The 17,006-nt window shown below is 40.8% G+C and overlaps 1 protein-coding gene across 8 annotated transcripts in view; it reads right to left on the bottom strand.

The window, feature by feature from the left end:
- Nucleotides 1-17,006, bottom strand: part of DNM2 (dynamin 2) — a 63,183-nt gene that overhangs the window by 35,257 nt on the left and 10,920 nt on the right. For all 8 annotated transcript variants that reach the window (XM_066614886.1, XM_066614889.1, XM_066614891.1 and 5 more), the window contains exons 2-7: nucleotides 10,862-10,935; nucleotides 6,978-7,127; nucleotides 6,169-6,372; nucleotides 4,625-4,723; nucleotides 3,260-3,420; nucleotides 2,261-2,403 (exon numbers count right to left, since the gene is read on the bottom strand). In XM_066614886.1, the coding sequence (XP_066470983.1) occupies nucleotides 2,261-2,403; nucleotides 3,260-3,420; nucleotides 4,625-4,723; nucleotides 6,169-6,372; nucleotides 6,978-7,127; nucleotides 10,862-10,935 (831 nt within the window). The remainder of the gene's footprint in view (nucleotides 1-2,260; nucleotides 2,404-3,259; nucleotides 3,421-4,624; nucleotides 4,724-6,168; nucleotides 6,373-6,977; nucleotides 7,128-10,861; nucleotides 10,936-17,006) is intronic.

Here is a 17,006-nt window from a genome sequence, read left to right as displayed (position 1 = left end):
TACAAAATTAAATATATCTTATACACCAACAGCATGCCCCACATAAATGTACAGGCTGGGATAAAACAAATGTGTTCATTTCCATAAGAACTTGTCCTAGTGAAATGGGTACATAAGATTTCCATGACCCAGAGTGGTTCAGCCAAAATCTCAGCACCAAGAAGGATTAAATGCTTCCTGAAAGCTGCAGTCAACAAAAGAGGAAGCTTCTACTTGTTCCCTGTATAAAGATACTAGGAAACTAAAGCTAAACTGGACAGCTGGAATCAAAAGGACCCAAGAGTCACACTTTTTTATCAACAGGTGCCAAAGTCAGTGGTAATTTATGACCAAAGACTGCCACAGACAGCAAGATAAACGACTATGTATTGCTGTCTCAATGCTTCGGAGGCAAAAGCAACCACATAACACACTAATACTCTGTCCTAAGAACACTAGTCTCTGCACTCTGAATAGTTCATATAAAGAATGCACAAAGGAGTCTTAACATTATTCTATCTGGATCCAAGATTTAGCTTTCTATGTACTTTGGAATATTTTGACAAAATCTAAAGCTACAGAGCACAGGGAAGAAGAGGCATGGCAGTTGGTACATGGGCCTGAAACCACACTCCCTAACTGGACCAGTCTTCCTATCAATCAGCATTATCTGCCTGCATTTCTCTACAGTCACATTAGAAACAGTCTCCCTTTTTAATGTAGTAGTAAATCTTTATTACGGTCCTAAGACCAGCCACATATAGAATGTCAAAATATATAACCATATATATAAATATACAAAGATATGCAATATATTATGATTAGGTTTAAAACAATAAAGCAATTTATAATTATGTTTAAAACTGTTCTAAAATACCCAGCAGCAACTTCCAGCCATCTCCCCTAAAACAATTCCATTCTATCTAGCAGACTATACTCTAACTACAGAGATTCATCCATATTTAAAATCCATTTCCTAATACCCATTGCAGCGGTAAAAAATTTAGCGACACTATATGTAACCATCGGATTGGAATCAGATAATAATACATGCATATATTGTTGCTCTGTGCATCCGAAAAGTCGGCTAATCAAAGGGGAAATAAGTTCTTCACATATCTTCTTGTAATAAATACACCGCAACAGAACATGTTCAGTTGTTTCTATTTGTTCCATTCCACATGGGCAAAAACGCTCTGCCCAGGGGATCCTTTTATACCGTCCCTCCTGCACAGCTGAGGGTAGTGCATTAAGCCGAGCCAAAGTAAACGCCCTTCTGTGTCTAAGCTGTTCCAGCTGGACAAAATAAGGTGCTATTGCAACCTTATATAATCTATCTTCGCTAAGAAAAAATTCTGGGGCACTACTTAAGTCATATTGTCTTTCATTATCCTCAATGCGCTGCTTAATAATTTTCTTTGCCTGTTCCATTCCCATGATTAACAAAATCGATCTAGAGAGCCCCAACGAAGCTATTTTTTGCTCAATTAACTGGGCCCATTTTGACTTAAAAGTATCTTGCAGAATCAATGGTACAAGACCAGTGGGAAGATAAAACATTCTTAGCCAGTACATGAGAGTTGCAATCCATATCCTGGACCCTTTTTAATGAAATCAGACACTCTCTAGATGCTAGATCCCACATTCATACAACGATTCCCAAGCACACATGAAAGACACAAATTCTGGTTATAATCCTAAGGAATAGGTCAGGAGATTGCTGTACAAGCTAGCAAGGATGAGGGTCATTTTCCTTCCCCAGTGATTTTTTGACTCACAAAAATCCTTTCAGGATTATACCCAGGTCTTGATATGTGAAAACTTGGCATATTGTCTCTTCCATCCCCCCACAAATACCCATATGGTATAATCTTTTCCCTAAAATCTACCCCTCAAACCCACCTTTGTGATCAAACCTTTGGTTTGACTTCTAATCCTCATCCCACAACTGCCACAAAGCCTAGGTATGGGTAACTGCCAACTTCTCTGTTGTACCTATAGTTGAACTTCAAGACAAACTCCTCAAGGATCTGTCATGTTTACTTATGGATAACTCCATATACATTGTGTTTTGCAAATCTGAGCATAGGAAAGGCAATACAGAAATCTTTTAATTAAATAAAAAAACCAAACAGAGGAACCATTTCTGAATGCTTGCCACAACACACATACTTCTTTAAAAAACATTTCTATGTAGTCTAGAGACCACAAGCTGAAAACATAACACAAGAAGGAAGCTGCCCGAACCAGAGGCAGAGCTCTCGCTATACATTTGACCTACTGCAGCAAGGCTTTGGTTTTCCGTGTAGGGTCATCAGGGCGAAAGTTCTTATATTCTTCCACCTCTTTCTCTAGCGACAGCAGCTGGCTCTGGAGCTTACTACGTAGTGATGGCAGAGACTCCCGGATATGGTTTGTCAATTGCTATGGGGAAGAAGACAAGAAGCAATAAAATCTCATATCAACATCACAATAAGCAAGACTTGCTCCCAAGGAGAAGTCAGTTTCTTAGCAAACACCCAAAGATTTCAGCTTTGAGCTTTCAAAAGGGAAAGCTGTCATGTGATGAATTTTCTCACTTTGTCTTAAAAAAACCAGAATAGGTTGCGCCCCAAAACATTGCTAATGGCAGGTACATAATCCAAATGTCCTTGTAGCCCTGTCCCTGCTCAACAAGGCTCCAGCCTCCTGGGATCACCTTATTTTTTCTAGGACCAGTACAAGTTCTACTTTACCTCACTATTGCTGGGGTTGAAGAGAGCTTTGCTGTCCCCATCACAGTCCCTTCATCCTTTCCAAAGGCAGCACTGGCTGAGGGATACCATCTCCTCTTGCTCCAGCAACATTTGTATAACTTCCCCTGGACAAGCACACCCAAGCACTCAATGGCCCAGAACAAATCCACAGAGAAGCATGCAAATGAGATCAGCACTACCTGCATACTTGTTTCATGCCAGCAACATGTCTGGTTCTGAGATTCAAACATGCCTAAAGCAAAAGTAAGTGACAAATCAAACAGGCCTGCTTCTCTTTCCCCATCTCTTTGTAGTATCTGAACCAACTCCAGATCAAATCAATATAACTGATTTGTCCAAACTGAGATAATACCACATTTGACTTGGGAGGTGCAAGTGGCCCTCCCCCATGATGCAGTGATACCAACATGTGGTGAGGGGAGGCAGGAAGAGGTCTCTCCTTACAGTGGTGTTCAGCTGAACATAAGCTAATTAGAAAGAGTCAAACAAAAAAAAAGAGCCATGCTACTCTAGGAGCAACCTACCTGGTTGAGGACCTTCTGCAAGTGGGGAGTTCCCATACGATCTGCCATGTGTCTGTAAGCAGGATGGGAAAGAAAGAACTTGCGCTCAGCTGCCAGCGCTGCTCGGATGTCCTTCTTACCATCAATATCCTTCTGGCTCCGGTTCACAACTCCAATGTAGCCTATGGGTGGACAGCTTCAAATGTTAGTTTCTGCTATACACTTTTGAAGTGGGGCCCTAGCACAAAAACTGAGAACAGGACAGCAACTGCAAGAAGCGTCATAGTTATGACTACATAGGAGAGTGCAGGAAACTGATATCTGTCACAGAATTCTGACAATGTGAACTTCAAATGGGAAAATGCTCTCTCCTGATTGGAGAAAGACAAATACACATAGAAATGGGATAAGGCTTTCAACATACAGGGACTAGAATGCCTTCAAGTAGTATGGTCTCTGTGCACAGGCCCTGGGCCTCAACTGGATGCCTCAACTTTTCTTTTTTAATTCATGAAAACATTAGAATTCTGGAGCGTATAGAAAGTCAAGTGGTATTACCAAAATTAAACATGAGAAGGTGCCCTATTTGCACTGTTTATTCCAGATGTATAGTGATTCTGAACAGGATGGCAGATGTCCCAGCTGAAGGGGTCAAGGTACTACCTATGCCAGAACCTTCACTTGAGAAAGCTGGTGGGATGTACCATTTTCAAATTCTGTCCTAAAGATGAGATTCAGTGAAAACCTCCATAAGTGGAACATTTGTTCTCTAGGATCTACAAGCAGATTACAGCCTCGGCATACAGAATGTGGTAAGCAAACTTGGCTCTAAGTGCACAAGGCTGAACAAGAACCACTCTTGAGGTTTCTCCTACTGTCCAATGTGTTAGTTTTCAAATTATATTTTTAAAAAATGTATGCACTAGCTCAGCTAGTACATCAAAAGAGATAAGTTTGATCACTCTGTGTCAATCATATTGTGCTGTGTCGCAAAATTTGGCTGAAACTCTTAACCACCTGCGTCTTACTGCTATTTTGTGCCAACAGGTTCTCACTGTAAAAGGAAGCAGCCTGCTCATCAGCTCTACAAATCTCAGGGGTTTAGGAATGCCCTAGGATAACAAAGGAGCCGTAAAACAAAAAGGAACTGACTTCTTCAAGAATGGCTACCTTCCTTTGTACCAACATCCCTAACAATCCAATTAAGAGTTGATCAAATATACAGTGCATGACAGTTGGGAGCCATATAGTTAACCCTGGTGCTTTCTTCATTGAAGTCTGATAACATCTACTCATTTTTTTCAAGATTATTAATTTGACCCATGCCACCTGACTGAGTTAACTCAATAGAACAGTTTTCTGCTGTTAGTCTGAATAGATTTCTACCTCGCCGCAGAGGTAAGAGTTTGTTCTCCAGGATATCTCTAGCATCAGTGCCTTCATCCATCAGGTCTAGCTTAGTTATCACCCCAATTGTGCGTAGGCCTGAGAAAAACAAAAATGCTGATCAAAAGGTGATAGGGATACTCAGGTGAGCAGTTAAATAAGCTCCCAGAAGCAATTTTACATTCATGGTACACACAAGGTAATTTCCCCTCAACAAAATAGTAATAGCACAGATGAGACTCCACCTTCTCCCAAACGAACTTGGCCCTTCACTTTGTCCATCAGAGGCCCTCTTCTGTGTCCAATCATCTTTTCTTATATGGTCAATAGAGTTACATGGCAGAGCTTTCCCAGCAGTAGCACCTAGGCTTTGGAATTCCCTCCCCCAGTAGCCTGGCTGGTCCAATCGCTACTGTCTTTGATTCTGATCTATTGCCTTTGGTTTTATTTGTATACCCAGCTCTGACTGAATTCTTAAGTTTGATTGTTGCAACTTTAAACTATATGCTTTATTTTAAATATAATGTTTATGCTGATTGCTAGCCACACTGAAACTCATAGGATATAAATATTTAAAATAAATACAGCATCTAGTATAGCAATTGGAAAAACTGAGCTGAGAAAGTTCTCACATTTCCAGGCTCCTTGCTGTCTAGTCAATTTTGTTCCACTTCCAATTACTTATACTACTCCATAAAACAAGCAGTAAATTAAGAGGTCACATCTCTGAGTATAGCAATTTCTCTATTTGTTCAGCTGAGCTTCATTTTCTAAAGTTCTAATGGTCTTAATCTTATGACTTCTTTCATGGGATTTTTTCACTACACCCTCTGCCCACTAGGAAGTGACGTTTGAAGATTGATATCTTTGATCCACAGGACAGCAGAACTGTATCTTAACACTGACCTAGTCTTCCTAGAAGCAAGTCAAGGCTTCCTGTGGTCAAGAAAGCAGCCCAGTCCTACTAAATCAGAGGTGTCAAACATAAAACTCATGGACCGGATGCAGCCCCTGGGAACTCTATCTGGCCCACATTACAATTGGGCTCCCTCAGCAGCACTGCTTCTCTTGAGGCTCTGGGAGGTAGAGACAGAAGGAGGCATCAGAAGGCAAGGAATGCTACAGGATAAGAGGCAGATCAAGAGGGGTGAGAAAGGGAGATGCTGCCAAAGTGCTGGGAGAGCCCAATTATCATGCAGGCCACCCTTTCAGCAGTGCCACTTCTGCTGAGGTGTCACTTTCAGCTGCTAAGCTGCATGATAGTTTGGTTCTCTCATAAATTGTAAATATGATGAAATTGGCACATTTTCTCTTCTGTCATTTGTAGCTAGTGAAATTTCTATGTGGGAACAGCTTATTTCTGGCCATCATCTGCTTAACGATATCACTTCCTGCTTAATGAAGTCACTTTCGGCCCTCAGCAAGCGCTATGAATGCTATTCGGCCTACTATATGATACAAGTTTGATACCCTTGTACTAAATTATGGGATTATATGCATCTGTTAGTGCAGTAAGTGAAGGAATATATAGGTGATGACTCTACCTTGTGGGTCAACTTCTTTGGACAGTTTGAGTGCATCCGAGTTAGCCAAATCCATATTGGCTGGAGTTACAGCAAGAATCAAGCTGCTGTCTCTGCTGATGAACTGCAAAATCATATCTTTGATTTGATACTCAATGTCCTGAGGCTGGTCACCCACAGGCACTTTAGTGATACCCGGAAGGTCAATCAGAGTTAAGTTCAACACTGCAAAGAAAAATGATCAAAGAATAAAAACCTCCTTTTGAGAAAGTTACCCAGCTTGCAACAAAACTGCCACCGACTCTGGACTTCAGGGACCTTTACAAAGCTTTTTCACACATGAAGAGAGCCTTTAAGCCATTAAAGACAGATCCATCCCAAATATTTTAAAGGAAAGCTTACAATTACAGTATTTTCTATAATATACAGAATTATTAGGGGAAAAAACTCCATTCTTAAAAGTATTTCTCATAATAAAATTCATTAAGAACCAGTTTGACAGAAGACCAAAAACCTTCCCAGCTTCTAAACAATATTCACAGGTAATGACCATGAAATTATAAGAGTGTGTCACTGAGTCATTAAAGCATATGTTTATTTTCTAAATAACTGAAGGACAAATTTTCTAAATAACTGCAGTTATTTTCTTCACTATAGCAAAATTGTAACAACTTTTTAACCAAAATCGTACATCTGGTGATTCTTGCTGCCAATATGCTCTTTTTTAATTGACTATCACCAAACATATTTTCAATAGACCACCAGCAGCAGGAAGTATGCAGGCCATCAACTTTTAGGAGTCCCAACCAGAGCACAAAAATCACACCTACCATGTGGTGAATATACTCGAAGATTAATGGGAATGGGAGAAATGCCTTTGTTTGACCCCGTGACTCTCTCTGTCTCTGCTTCAATCTCTTGCCGAACTTCATCAAAATCTGTAAACTTCTTGGACTTGCAGTGCAAAAATTCCGCATATTCTGTAAGGCAGAAGACATAGTCCATCGGTGCAGGTAGAACATGGACCTCTGGGAAGGTTTTCTGATGTTTACTAAGGGCTTGCTACTACTACTATTTTTAACTATATGTACTAAGTGCTTTGCCATGCCTACCCCATTTTTAAGGCTCAATTGTTCACCCGTTTCATTTTTGGGATGAAAACAGCTGGCGAACAACACTTCCAAGTCAGACAAAGGGTCACTTTGTAATTTGCCTTTTTATACTGTAGTGTTGCGTTATGCCAGATTCCCAGTACAAGCTTCACTTAGAGAATTATGCTCACTTTCAGCTAATTAGCTCCCAGTCTTTCCCCAACAATGGCCCTAGTTCTGCCCTGCAGCACTGCTGGACCCCACCTCCAGGGTAGCTCACCTGTTCAACCTACAGAGGTCCTCCTTCCTTCCCTCTCCTGCCAGCAGCTCCTCCCGCCACTACAGCAGCACCTTGGTCTTCAGCAGGTTTTGGGCATGGCAGCCAAACACCAATCTCAGTGTCTCCAGCAGTCTCCTAAGTCCATTCACCCATCAGCAGTTCCATAGTCCATTAGCCATTAGTTCCTCAGTCCATTAATCCAGTCTCCAGTCTTCCTCCTTCTACTACCCACACCCAACTCTCCCTTCATCAGGTGCTTTTATGCCTGAGGGCCCTATTGCCTTTGAGTGGCTGCAGCTGTGCAGCACACTCCCTGCAGAATGCCCAGGCCTTAACCCTTAAAGGGGCCACTGCTGACACCACATCCTATCTCCTTGAGGTATCTTGAGCATTTCCATTACATGCTGTTTCACCAATTTGCTGCTACTGAGGGTAGAGGGAATCTTCTTGGGAACAATCATATGGATGACCCTAGACAACAGGGTCTAGACAACTGCATGAGAAATGGTACGCTGGCAACATACAAACTATGCTTTCAGTGCTTACACAGAAGCCAAGAATGAAGCTGAATGCAGACTCCATAAATTTTGGCTGGGGCTTGGTAGTCAAACACTATTTTCAGTATTAGAAAATACTCTGCTCCCAGAACATATCCACCCAGATAACCAATCCTGTCCTCCTAAAGCAGTCTCTCAAACTGCATGATTTGCACACCTCATCTAAACTTAGTATATTCATGTGTGTCTCTCAACAATTCTATATATCTGTTTACTATCTCCATTCACAACATTTCTCCTTTATGATTTGGTATTACACATATAAGATCTGTGCTGTGCACTCCTAAAATTTGATGTATTTGTTTCAGGTCTATAGGTAACCATTTTTGTAATTAGTATTACGTTTCTCCCATCAATGAACTAATGTTTCTACTGCATTAATGCTTTACAAAACTGACCTCTATTTCTTCTTTTAATCCATATCTTTAATCCATATCCAGATCTTTTTAAATTATTCAAATTACCAGCCCAGCCACCTAGGCAAATAGTTTCAACATGTGTTCTTTGATCTCTGCCTGAGAGCTGTGCTTTCAATCAAGTATACCAAAAAACTGATATGAGCGCTGAGATGCAGCAGTTAAACACACAAACTTCAAGCAGTTAAGGATTTCACAATGCACTACCACAAGGAAAAAAAGAATATGTTCCTATTTTGAAAAAGGTAAGACTAGACCGACAGAAAAGTGAACATACATTTAACCCTTGGTGGAAAAATGGGGCCTTAGGGGGCCCTCTGTGCTGAAAAAAATTCATGGAACATATGTAAGACCTCATGTCTTCTACAAATCAATTGCTCAATTATTATCAAGTTACATGGTATTTCAGGGCCTGCCCTCCTAAATCTAGAAAACTGTGTTTCATCTTATAGCTTTGGGGTAATTTCTATCTCTAGTTGAACTGCTAAGAAAACTGAAAAAAAACAACCATTTGAGCCATATACCAGCAACCGTTTCATGAGAAAAGAGCACAGAGGGAAATGATACAATATTTTGCCCGTTTTCAAGATAAACCAATTATCACTTTCCTTACTATCCCAACAAATGATTCTAGGAGTCAGAAGTACCACTCAAGTCTAATTTTTATTAATCTGAATTTTTATTTTCTCCATTTAGAAACTTTCTCCAAAAAACCCAACAAAAATTTTTCACCAAACCTATTTGCAGAGTTTGTTGAAAAAATGCTTTCCAATTCAACATCTGAGGTCCTACTTACCCTTATTTTATCTGAACATTTAAAAAGACCCAACCTCAAACCTCTGCAGATAAACCAGACTTAATGGCAGCTCTGAATCAAGAATTTCTAGACTAATTCTTTTTCTCTGTTTAATTTCTCTGAAAAATGTCTATGTAGGTTGTCTTCAAATATCTTTGTATCAGCTCTTAACAATACAAATGCAGGGTTTGCTAAACAGTGGGAAATTCATCTTAACGGTCTCACACATTTTTAATAGAACTAAGATATCCTTGCAAGTCAGATTTTAAAGACTAGTTGGTTTGCTGGCTGTAGTTGTTTTCTTTTGTATCCTACCAGCAGCCAGAGAAGAAAACCAGCTTACTTCCTGCAGCTTTTGCTTAGCAAAAGAGGGGGGGGGGGAATGGCTAAATAGCATTCCATGGCAGAAAGGATCACGGCATTATTGGAAGAGTCATCTGAGTTTCTCAGATTAATGTGACAATGTCCTTTATGCTTTAAAAAATGGGGGGGGGGGAGTAGCTGAAAACCCACACTCCGTTTTTGCACTTTACATTGCGGAGTACTCTTGACCCTAGTGACATATGTGCAACAATATGTTTTATTAAAAAAGGAATATTAATTTAAATTTTTTAATTCACAAATGGTCTCATGCTTTGTGCTTAATCCAGCCCCCCCCCCCCCGGGAGTTTTATTTATACAGTTCTCTTAGAGTACATCTGATCCATAGTAAATCTTGACATCAACTAAAAGTTTAACAAATTACCTGCAATGGCTCCCTACTGTCTTCTGGGCAATATTCAAGATACTGGCTTACAGCCCAATCCTAAAGGTGGTGACACTGGATGCAGTGGTGCCAGAGCAGTTACCACTGCATCCTGTGGCCCTGTGGCATCTGCCAGAGGTCTCCTGGGGGAAGGGGACTCTCATCCCCTTCCCATGGATAACCTTTCTTGACTGTACCAGTTACATACAAATCCACAAAAAAGGATAATATAGTGGTTACCATAATGCCCCAACAAAGTTTAATCCTGAATTATTTCCAGAGGAGTCCTAACACATTTCTCTTTGGCCTGGCACTCAACAGTCAGGATTAAGCAGGTGTGGATGACCTTAACTGGGAATTGTGTTTTATTTTAACTGTTTTCTACCCTTGAGAATGGAGAAAAAAGAAATGGATCATAGTACAAGGAATATGAGCTGACCTTTGGAACTCAATTGCCCATATAGGGATGAAGATTAGCATACCAGCCATTATAAACTGGGCTATGTACACTCCAATGTAATTTTTTACAGCCTAGATTAAATGTGCATACATCAATGCTTTAAACACCTGATCTGCTTTCACAAGTCAATAATTCACATAAAGAAAATTACGCTCAAGTTATTTTCTTGTATAAAAACAATAATTCAACCAGTGGAAACAAGAAAGATTCTTGATGTGTAGTCACATAAGGTGCAGAAGCAATCAATTTTATCTAGACTCCCACATTCTATGGCCGGCTGTCACAGTCTAAGCACTAATTGTGCATGAATACAACAGCATCCCGAAAAGAACTTGGAGCATTCTTAAATACAATGAAAATGCCACATACCTGTCTTAGAGAAGATAAGTTGAAGGATGAGGGGTCGCCTGGTGACAATTCCTGAGCCACGCGGCAGGAAATCTCTGCAAATAATTTTTACAAGATGTTACTTCAATGTCTTAAATATATACAACAATTATGAGGATTATACAAACAAGAGACACTGAAGTTCTACAATTAAGCAGAGAGCACACAGTCCCCAGAATCTCATGTTCAGAGTATGAAGGTCATATTAACAACGACAAATATGGAATATTTTGCAAAAGGTATGTGAAAACAAAGGGAAAATAAAGTTTTGGAAAATTTGACTAGGACCCCATGCAGTCCTGCTCCAAGGGATCTCCCAACTACCTGTAGTGGATTTTCAAAGGTTGCTGAGGGCTACTCTGCCAAGTACGCCACCAAACAGGTGGTGGAGAAGTTCACTTCCGTGAACATCCTTTCATTCACACTACTTGAATGGAGAAACACAGTCCCTGCGTTAAGGGAGATACAAGTGGCTCCCCCACACTGGATACATTAGCTGAGGCAAAGACGCCAGGCTACCCCACAACAGTTTTGTTACAACTGTGCATTCATTACACAGAACTAGTCATCAGAAAAGGCCCTGCCTGCCAAAATGATGTTTGTCACGCCTTTTCCTCCCAAATTTGAAAATGTTTGAAATGGCTCCCCAAGAGAATAGAATCTCCAAAAGCAGGCAGCAGCAAGAACAAAACACTTGACAACTTACCCAAGAGAAGCACTCCCCATCCCCTCCTATTGAACATACAATGTATTCGAGAGATCCACTGCCAAGATAATTTGTTGCCCGAGAGTCTTCTAACTAACCAGATACCTGTTGCCTTTAAGAAACACAAATAGTTCTGGAACAAGGGGCTATAGCAGTGGTTCCCAAACTGTGAGCTGTACCTCACCAGGGAGCCACGGAAACTAACCAGGGGAGCCATAAGAACATAAGAACATAAGAACAGCCCCGCTGGATCAGGCCATAGGCCCATCTAGTCCAGCTTCCTGTATCTCACAGTGGCCCACCAAATGCCCCAGGGAGCACACCAGATAACAAGAGACCTCATCCTGGTGCTCTTCCCTACATCTGGCATTCTGACTTAACCCATTCCTAAAATCAGGAGGTTGCGCATACACATCATGGCTTGTACCCCATAATGGATTTTTCCTCCAGAAACTCGTCCAATCCCCTTTTAAAGGCGTCTAGGCTAGACGCCAGCACCACATCCTGTGGCATGTGCCACATCCTGTGGCATGTGCCACATCCACATCCTGTGGCATAGCCACGGAAACCTCGTGAAAAACTCATCACGTGAAAAATGTATAGGGTTGTAGCCCTAATGGGGAGCCACAGTCAATGGCCCAGTAGATCTTCAGGGTAAGAGGAACTGGGGCAAAAGAAGTTCTGGGTTTGACAGTCTCTTGCCTAGGCTGAATGGGATCCTGGTAATTCAAGAAGTACAGTATATTCCTCAATCTTCTGGAACCTTCATCACAGAGTCATGACTAGGAAAAAGGGTAATACACCAAAATAATTCATTTAAGTTTTACTACAGAAATCAGACCCAACATAAAACATGAGTTACCAAGTCCCAGATAGATACAGAGCCTCTTTGATTTTGGCTCCTAGCAGAGATGTATTTTTTTGAAATGATTAAGCCACCAGGGGGAAGGGAAGGGTTGTTTTCTGGGAAAATAAAAAGGAATGTTTGGGTAAAAAATTGAAATCTATGCAATAGTTATTTCCATATTGAGGCTATACATATTTTACTGCTTTATCAACATGCATAATTTATCACTCAGCACACCAAATTGTACTATTTGGCACATACAGTATATGAAATTTTAAAGTCTTACAGCCCAATCCTAACTAAATACCCTCACAGGAATGCAGTGGCACTGGTGTGGGCTACATTGCATCCCATGGGGGAATTTTGGCCTCTGGGGGTATGCTCAGGTTAGGGAGACATTTGTCCCCTTGCCCCAGGGTAAGCCCCAGCAGGTGCAATGGGTTAACCCAGACCTGTGCCAGTGATAAACTGATGCAAGTTCGAGTTGATCTGAGTTCCCACACTGCTGACACAGAGCAGACAGACTGTATGCAGGACTGAAATAGAGTCAAGTCCCTGAAGAACACTTCCCACAGAGTAGGAATTGCAGAAACACTTAGTATGGCCTAGATCAGGGTTTCCTAAAGTGTGTGAGTCACAAGCTGGGCCCTCCCGCTCCTCCTTTGGAATGTTTGGCTCCAAATCGGAACCATTCTATAAGGGAGAGTGCTGGTCCAGCAACACTGCTGGCCAGAATGACTTACCAGGCGCTTCCAGAGCCCTCTTCTGGGTTGGGCCACTCTATTGGTCTCCGTGGGCCTCAGAACAAACTGCAGAAGCATCCAAAAACTACTTCCAGTTTCTGAAGGCAACTTCGGATGTGACTGAAAGTAGCTATGGGCACATTTGTGGGTCATACTGAAGCTCCCAAAGGCCAACATAGTGGTTTCTGGCCCAGAAGAAGCCTCCAGCCAACAACATTACAACCCACTGCAGAGGACAAGATGGGTCACGGCATTGGAGGATTGGGAACTTAGATTGGATTGGGTCTTAGAATGTTTCCAATAGCCTCTTGTGGTTGTTCACTAGAAATTTGGTAGCTGTTCTTCAGGAAATCTAGTTCAAAGATCATATTATTGTGGATTGCTATGAAAAGCTTCCAGTTTCTCCGGGATTTCCTAAAAATCCTGAAAACCACCCAAGTGAAACATCCTAGGGTGTTATATGGTTCAGAGTTCTACAATGTTAGAGTCACTCCATTCCCCAGTTGATCTTCTGATAGAAAGGACTATACCAGGAAAACATCCTCAGTGTCAACCAACGCCATACACAGTTGAGCTGTGGTGCAATTTGAATCAAATCAACATTCTGTTATTTTGCAGTACAGATATGTGATATGCTGCTCAGGCTTTGGAAGTGTTGACCAGCAGGATGCTTAATGCACAGCAGGACACTTAACGTCTTTGTGTATTTCATGCCCAGTTCAGTTTATTCCCTTCATTGTACTGCATACCCACCTCCTACACATGACACAATCTACTTTTGGAATTCCCCTCATTTTCAAAGCAGTTTACCATCTAGGACCAGGGCTTCTGTTTAAAGAACAAAACATCAAAGTCTCTTTGGGCAGGCAAAAACTAAATGGCTGTTTGAACTCTAGCCCATCACCTTGAAAGTTTACAGTTATAATTTATTCAGGGAAAGAGATCAGACAAGCATTGACTTTCAAGTTTCAGAAGTTTGAAGGCTACATATTTCAAGCAATGGGATGATATGATATCAGATGTTTTCTGAAATTCATGCCAAGCTTTAGGATCACTACAAATTGCACCATATCCAAGTCCAGATGGGTGGCACTGGTACCCCCATCTCACTCTTGCAAAAAAACATCCAATGGCTGACCAGCTTGGGGGGGCAGTGAACTACCCTTTCATATGAACAAAGGGTCAAAAGGATACATTTTATCACATTACAATCCCACCTCCACTTTAAATGCAGACGTAGAAAATGTATGTATTTCAGAGCAAAACTATTTGTACAAGTCCCTCGGTACGTGAAAAAGTCCACAGAGGAATGACTGTGACAGTTTAACTATATCTTTTTCACAATTCTGTGAATTAGAAATTCAGGCTTTCAACTGTATCAACACAGTATATAAAACTTACAACAAAAATTATCACTCATTGTTGGAAAGAAATGTTTTTTAATATTATTCTCACACAGGGGAACCAAAATAGCTTAAAAAAACAAACAAACATGTCCTGAACTGTTAGACCCACTGACAATCTGTTCCCCACTGATATATCAACTAATGCTTTAGTTGACTGATCTGCCAATTAAGCTTGTAGTCATCCTGGAAGCCATTTTATAAAGAACTGACAATCAAGGAAACAGAGGCTTTTGTCATTCATAATAAAGACAGGAAGTATAACCACAGTGAATCAACAGAAGAGGCCAAGAGCCTAGACCCCTCCTCATTGCACAATGCCAAAGCAATTAAGCCTTACAACATAACTGGTGAACTACCGGAACTGAGGTCAAAGTTTAACTTGATTGGGTCACACACCAGCATGTGGAAAGTTATTCATCCTCAATTAAAGTTTCAATGATATCACATAGGAGCTCTTTTACAATGGGTTATTTCATGGATGTAGAAGAAAAATACCCAATCTGCAAATAAGATGTAAACAAAGCTGATCCAACATGGAAATCAGGCTATTCTTGAACAGAATAATAATAATAATAATAATACAGGTATTTATATACAGCCTTTCTTGGTCGTCAGATTTCTCCTCAGACTTTAATTCAAGGTGGTTTACATACGCAGGCTGTTTAAATCCCCATAGGGATTTTTACAATTAAAGAAAGGTTCTATCTTTCAAGAACCACACAACATTTCAGATGGAACTTTTGCGATCTGTTATCACTTTCTGGCCTCCTCCCACACAGGCTGACAAGCAGCTCCTTCCAAAGAGCAGGTGGAATAACTCAGCTCAGCTTGTCAGCTGCTTCAAGGTCTCGCCATTCATGGTGCCAGTAGCCTTGAACTGGCGACCTTCAGATGTTATCTTCAGGCAGATGGAGGCTCAACCTTCTAGACCAGACCTCCTGACCAGAATAGCAATGTCTGGGCAGCTGACACACCTAGGGCGTTTCTGCAGTTTCTTCAGCTCAAGCATACTTATCTCAACCAGAACACAAAATAGGAGGAGTTTTCTTCCTAGGAAACTTCAGTTGAGCAAACATATCAAAGGTGCTCAAGCTTGGCAAAAGATCATTGTCTCATTCAAAGTTCCAATCCTGACATAACTTACAAAGACAGCCAGACAAAGCAATTTAGTATCTGGAAAGCACATTCCAAAATAATCATTAAGATAACATAAGGAGGTAGTGAATTTGCCATGTAGTTTTGTAGCTTACTGGTCCACTCTGAAAAGCCACACTAAATGAAGTAGCTCTTCTACACCATTCAAACGTAAATTTTTTTTACCCTCATACTATAACAAAAAACAGAATGCAATTTACAATTAATATAAATGAGGTGTATGAAAATTGTGTTATTTATTTTACTCAGAAGTTAGCCCATTGTGCTCAGAAAGACTTAGGTTGTAATCCTATCTTACTAACTAGAAACAAACACCACTACAAACAAGGCATTCTGATGTTGACAAATACTTTGCCACTCTTCAGATTCTTTGACTGGTACTTCACAAATCCTCTTTCTATTATTTTCCTGCCAGCTTTGTTTGCATTCATTTGTGTCTCTAGTCAAGCCAATTTCATCTGAAATTCTCATTTTATCAAATAAAATCAAAGGCCTCCACAAATACCACTGATATCACAGAAAACCCCAGGACAATTAAAACACACCTTATACACAAAATGCTAGGTGAAGCAATTCAAAAAAACTTTGTTCTTTTAAAATGGGATTTTACTTGTCACTGGAGTCAAAGCAGTTGTTGGAAGCCTCAGGCAGATGGGCAGAGTAAGGACAGTATCCTATTTTTCTCCAGCCACCTATCAAACCACCCCACCTAGCTTGCTCTGCTCAATTCAAAAAGCATCTGATAAAGATGCTGAAGGTGCTTAGTTATCTACCTAGCTCAAAATTTCACTTTCTGCACTTGCACCATAGCATCTTCAGCAGAGATCTTCCCAAATTCAGCTACCTGGAACCCTTTTGCATGCTGATATGTAACTTGGAGCATGTGCTCTACCAGTGAACTACAGCCCTTTCCTTGAACATGGGTACATGTTCCTGAACCTGGTAAGGCAGGCCTGGTCTAAAACATGAACACACAGCTCTGACACAGTTACCAAAGCATGCACCCAGATGCGATTTACACGTTTTACCAGAAAGAATTAGCCAATTAAACACTATATATGAAGGTGCTCAGTGGCTGTCACCTACTTCACCTCATCAACAAAGTGTTATCAAGTGGGCCTGCTGACTATACAGAAACCAATGGCTAGAATCACAAGAGTATCACTAAACTCATGCCTCAGTCAACTAGTCAGAACACAAAATTGGCTGAATATAATTTCTATCTGTCAGTGTAATGTTAACCTCCCAAGTAAGCATGGAGAGCTGCAAC

The sequence above is a fragment of the Tiliqua scincoides genome, chromosome 2 (genome assembly GCF_035046505.1).
Source record: "Tiliqua scincoides isolate rTilSci1 chromosome 2, rTilSci1.hap2, whole genome shotgun sequence".
Classification (NCBI taxonomy): Eukaryota; Metazoa; Chordata; class Lepidosauria; order Squamata; family Scincidae; genus Tiliqua; species Tiliqua scincoides.
Note: the sequence above shows the minus strand (reverse complement) of the source record. Positions and strands in the feature narration are given on the sequence as shown.